Source organism: Zootoca vivipara, chromosome 2, assembly GCF_965207765.1.
Source record: "Zootoca vivipara chromosome 2, rZooViv2.hap1.1, whole genome shotgun sequence".
Taxonomy (NCBI): Eukaryota; Metazoa; Chordata; class Lepidosauria; order Squamata; family Lacertidae; genus Zootoca; species Zootoca vivipara.
The window spans coordinates 48849824-48855823 of record NC_142584.1 but is presented as its reverse complement, the minus strand read 5'-3'; the positions used below and the strand labels follow the sequence as shown (position 1 = coordinate 48855823).

The following is a 6000-nucleotide window of genomic DNA, read 5'->3' as shown; positions in this document are numbered from 1 at the left end:
TGGCTGGTTCAACAGGCAGGGACAGGGAATAGACAATGGGGCAGGAAGACCAAGGAGGGGGCTCATGCCTGTAATAAATGACATGGGGCAGGTGGGGGGTAGGGGAAGAAGGCTCTTTCCATATGTGGCAATTTTAGACCTCTGGTGAGAGCAGAAGAGACTTGAAGAGGCTGGTGGAATGGGGGGTGGGGGGGTTAAAGGTGACATTTGGATGAAAAGTGGTACAGTACACTTTCCTCCTCAGAAAAACCCAACCTCATATCCCATGTAAGAAAGGCACAGGGAGACAGAAATGAACACTCGTGTATTATTTTCAATTTGATTTTTGCAAATGGGGGAAAAAATGTATAAAATTCATCCAAATATTAAACAAGATACAGGAAGTTACAAGATCCAGTTTTACATCAATATAACAAATCATTTCGTAAGAAAGATAGGGGGAATTCTAAAGATGTTTTATCAACATTGTAAAAGCATGAAGGATTCAAAATCAGCGAAGGAAGGGCTGTTGCGGGGGGGGAGGGGAATCAGTGAGAATTTCAATCAGAGAAAAGTTGCTATCTTTCCAACACCATAGCAGAGTGAAATTTTCAAACAGACATACTGAGTAGATGAAGGCTGTAATCCCAGGGATGGGGGGATGTAACCTGTGGCACTCCAGATGGACTTTTGTCAGCTCCATCCAGGTGAACCCACTATAGGGGTGTGTGGGACTTGTGACAAATCACGATGTGGGGCCCCTCGTTGCCCTCACCTTGCCCCTTTCCCTCTTCCTGGTGATGGTGGCCATGGCAGCCCCTCTCCTGGCTTACTTTTTGTTGTGGTGGTGCCACCACACTGAAAGCAGCAGCAGCAGCAGCAGCAGCAGCGGTAAAGCTCTCCCAGCTCCTTGCCTCCCCTCTAGGAAGGGAGGATGTGAAGAGCCTTGGCAGGTTGACAGGAGGGCTGGCCAGGTGGCAGTGCTGCTAGCCAAGGCTGCCAATACCAGATGCACCCCCCACCAAATGGCATGACCTGGGTCAGGCTCCCCACCACCACCACCACCACCAAAGAGATGGCTAGTGGTCAGGGATGATGTGAGTTGTAGCCAAATAACACCTGGAGGGTCAAAGGTTCATCATCCCTGCTGTAATTCTGTATCTTTTTACCTAGAAGTAAACTCCATAGAATTAGACTTACTTCCAAGTAAATATGTGCAGAATTGTGTCAGTCGCAGTGTATTGACTTGACACTTCCACATTTTTCAAAGGTCACCCTTAAAAGATCACACATTATTCCAGCATGGAATACCCTCACCCAAATTGTAACATGGAAATTCTTAGTGTTTATTTTAAGAAGTGCAGCAAAACCTAGAGAACACACAGCCAATGTGCATTCATATCTAGGTGATATAAAATGTACAAAGCATGCAACTAATTATCACTTGATTCATATATCAAAGGACTATTTGAGGTCTACTGAAATTATAGATCTTGCTGTAGTTCTCAATGTCAACAGCATATTAAAAACTACTACAGTACTAGCAGTATTTCTGCATTTCCGCCAATCATTGCAGGCACACACAAACAATGGTTTTATACTTAAGATTGAAATGCATCTGTGCTGCAACCTTATCTCGTTTTTCACAGGGCTATTCCTATCCTCCTTGGCAAATGCTGGCAATCTAAAATAATTTTAAAGATAAGCAAACAATTGAAAAATATGTACAAGGATTTGGATTCCACATACTAAGGGCCAAGTCCTATGTTCTTGGCATTTGTGTCTTTCAAAATGATGCTCATCCAGCCAGGTTACTGGAGTGTCTCATTCTCTCCTCTTTCAATCCAGACATTCTAACCTGGGCAGGTGGGGTAGTAAATGCTTCAAAAGGCAGAAGGAAGTAACAAAAAAATGCAGCAATAGGTAGTGATAATCATCTTCTGCTGCATATTGCAGTTCTCAATTCATTCATTCTGCTTTTGTCCTGCTGCCTTATGCCATCTATAAATGCTAACACTGTTCAGTTTTTAAAAAGAACATCCCAGAAGATTAAGAGAAATAGATTGTTCTACTGTATTTTGCTGTTGTTCTGAATGATCTCAATATCCAGGCTAGTGTTTTTCATGCACAATTTTCGTCAGAGACAACATGATTGTCCATTTTGATTGGGAAAAAAATCTACTTTGCATAATTAGTTTTTGCCTTGACCAGCACCTGTGAGAATTTAAAAATAATTATACTAGTCAGATCCGTAGGATTTGGTTTTACAACAAAAATAATTTTCAGAGAATGTAGTGTTATGAAGCCCCACACACTTGTCAATGCTGCCATCTTTCAAGAGACACAGAGTGCAATCTGAACCTAACATTTTGATGGCTGGCAGAGTAGAGGGAGAGGGCTAGAATGCTGCATAGATTCGTCTCCAGTGGCTTTTGCCAGTAGAGAGGAGTGTTGCTAGGGGGGGCTCTGCCATGGCTGAGTTCCCATGCTATGCCAGGCAGATGGTCATCTCTCACTGGCAGTACTTTCGGTTGCAGTAGGGCATAGAAAACCCCAAAGGTGTGTTTCAGGGCTGGTAGATCTTTGGATGTAAGGGTGGGTCCTCTGCTCCATACCTCCCCAGCCCCTTGTTAGGATTGCTTTGCTAGATTTGTTTGCTCTTTTAAAAAGTCTTCAATTAACTAATTAAAGTGGTATGTACCAATGGAAAACGATACAAAGGAGAAAAATGGATAGCAGTGACGATTTTATTCTTTGCTTCTTCTCACAGGACCTGGAGGAGAGTTGCTTTGTTACTGCATCTTCCCTAGCTGGATCTTCTTCCAGGCTTCAGAGGCAGTGAAAATACAGGAATCAAGAATCCCAGCCACTGTGAAGGTTCCTCCAACGATGGCACAAATCTGACATGTTGAAAGAAACAAAAAATAAACGGGTTGGTGTAGGGAAGATCAAGTTGGTTCTCAAGCGTACAGAGGTCCTCCTTGGTTTCCATTTAGCTATTTTCAGGCAGCCTATAGAATTGTAGCACTGTAGAGCTGGAAGGCACCATGAGGGTCATCTATTCTAGTCCAACTGCCTGCAAAACAGGAGCCCTTTTGCCCAACATGGGTCTCAAACCCACAACCCTGACACCAGCAGTCTCATGCTCTACTGACTGAGCTAGGAAGAGACCTAAAGCTAAGTGTAAAATCATCCAGAGAGCTGAGCAAGAAGTAGAACCCCATTTCCCACATTCAGATCCACTGCCTATTCATAAATACCATGACCCAAAAAAGGTGACCTTGTTATTAGTTATCACACCCCTAAACAAATCCTCACTACTCTTGGCTCAATCCTCCATTTTCTACCCTTTAACTTTTATCATAAGAACGTAAGGTGAGCCTGCTGGATCAGGCAAAATGGCCCACCTAGTCCACTATGGGGTGTTAGGGGAGGGGTAGTACCTCTGGTGGGGGGCACTTTCTGCTCTTTCTGGGGCAGTTTGTCCACTTTTGGCTCCTAGAAGCTGCCCTAGGAACAGCATTTGGAGAATGAATTCACTATTAGTATATTGGATGTGTTTATGACGGGTGTGCTTATCCTATGATGAATTTCTTTCCTGGTTCTCACCCAGGGTCCAACAAACTCTCACAGATGTCTCACGATGAAAAGAGTTCATGGAAACAGTGGACCATCACCCTAGTCTCTCTCTCTCCCTCTCTCGACTTGCTTTCTATGGGCAGGCCCAAGGTGGATGGTACTTCCTCAGTCCGCCCACAGCTGTGTCCCATTCAGCTGCACTCTCCACACACAGTTCCAGGTACAGCAAGTTTGTTGAGTTTTCCAGGGGATGGCAAAAGGGGACCACCCTCCCACTCACAGCTCTTTCTACACGCTCTGCCCTCTCCTCCAGCCTGTGAGCTTAATCGTCACTCTGTGGCTTCTTCTACACACTGAACCCTCACATCTTCTTAACTTCCTTCTTTATCAATTATCTGTTTCTAGTGTGCATAGCAGCACTATACAGTCCTTATCTCAAGCACCTTCATAGCAGATTGATGTTGGGGATTTTTTTCAGATTTCCAAAATGGGGAAATGATTATGTTATCTGTTTCAAGGCAAATCCAACACTTCGGCCACTATATTTAATAGAGGGCGAAGGCGAGTCTCTCTGTGGCCCTCAGCAACTCCTACCATTCCTTGTCCATGCTGGCTATGGCCTATGGGGCGGGGGGTACCCACAGTTCCCCGCCCCCGAAAAGTGAGATTTAAAATGGATGAGTAGCAAAATATAAGCAGATTTAATCCAGGTGAGAAAAAAGCTCAAGAAATTCTCAAAATAAAGAAACAGGAGGTCAAGGATCATGTCCTAGGGACAGTAAAACTCAAGAAGAATAGACTTTGGACAGATGGGAAACTGACATGCAGGAAGGAATTACTCCTTTGAGACTGCAATCCTGTGCACATTACCTGAAAGTAAGTCCCAATGAACTTAATAGGAGGAGATAATATAGGACTGGGCTGTAAAGCAGATCAATAAAATGAGCTGTAAACCTTTCACAGGGGGAAGCCAAGCCCCCTTGTCACCACGTAGATCTATTAGCATGTGAAACGGGACAGCAGCCAAAGAGAACCGTGGCCAAGTTTGAAAGGGAATTAGACAGCATGAGTAAATAGGACTTTAATAGCAAGCAGCAGCAGCGAGGGAGGAATCACTCCTTTCTATGTGTATTTTTAACTTAGGTACAGTATATGTGTCCAATGATCCCAGCAAATTGGGAAGATGTTTCAGTTACAAAAAGTCTAGGTAAATTTATTTTCCTCAACACAGCTGACATTCTCAGAACTGAAAACCACAAAAAAGACAGAGGAAATAAACCCCTGTACAACTGAATTTATTTTTTTCACTCCTGTGTTTCTGTTTTTTTCCCCTTGCCCCCACCCTGTTCTCCTCTAACAGTGATGCAAACGTACTTTTCAGGGAGAATGACACCAGAATGAGTTGGGTAATTTCAATCCATGCGGATCAGCTGACACAAGATGTTTTATACCGCAAGTAGGGAGGAGGGAATGTACTTTTTGCATTGAGGGCAGGAAAATATGACTTCAGAGCAGCAAATACAAGAAGAAAAACACACACAGAGAAAAACATATTCATCTGTGCGGCTCTGCACCACTGATTACTTATGACTCACACATACCTGGCATCTGCTTAGTCTCTGCCTTCCCTGCATGCACTTTTTATAAAAAATCAAAGGTAAGACGCATTCAGCGATTGGGAGAGGGGAAGGCGGAATCCTCCTCCTCCTCCTCCTTTAAGAGAAATAAAAACTCTCATCCAGGAGGCTAGGAATGAGGTTTTGTGGATGCACCCCCTTGGTCTAGAGACAGCTGTGCCTTGTTGGTTCCAGAAAATAAGACATACAAGTGATGCATCTTTTAGTGCTTGGTGCTAAGCTCACTCCTCAAAAGGACAACAGATGCTCTCATCTTATCCATTTTGTACTTGGCTACACATATTTTGGTGGAATTTCCTGCCAGTAAAGGGTTGGCAAGGCTCATCCCTGCCATCTTTTAGATCTCTCCTTAAAAAACTTGCGTTATTCAGACAGGCCTTTGCAATGTGAATTTATTTTCACCAACCAGTGTTTATTGATGTGTTTACTGACGTTTTTATTTATCCAATTGTAATTTTGTATGCTGTATATAACCTTGCTGTGTTTTTATAAAAGCGTGGTCTATAAATGTTTTTATAAATAAAAATAAAATAAACCCAGAAGTAGTAGACAGCAGATAGGTGCTCTCTCATTCCTCTTATATACAGCCAGCGAATATGTGGGCACAACAACACTTTTGTTTAGTGGCGCTGTTCCTTCCCCAACTATTTTACTAACAGCTTTTGTGTATGCCAAGACAAACCCTTTGTGTGCCTTAAGAGCAATAATGGAAATTGTATCCAAAACAGCCAGTCCACACATTTATGTCACTCCTACTATAAACAAATACAGTGGTACCTCGGTTTATGAACACAATTGGTTCCGG

At 43.2% G+C, this 6000-nt stretch overlaps 1 protein-coding gene across 2 annotated transcripts in view; it reads right to left on the bottom strand.

Moving 5' to 3' along the window:
- Window positions 1-293: 293 nt before the first annotated feature.
- Window positions 294-6000, bottom strand: part of ERGIC1 (endoplasmic reticulum-golgi intermediate compartment 1) — a 77930-nt gene continuing 72223 nt past the window's right edge. For both annotated transcript variants that reach the window (XM_035105300.3, XM_088661841.1), the window contains one exon: window positions 294-2879. In XM_035105300.3, the coding sequence (XP_034961191.1) occupies window positions 2772-2879 (108 nt within the window). In that variant the 3' untranslated portion in view covers window positions 294-2771. The remainder of the gene's footprint in view (window positions 2880-6000) is intronic.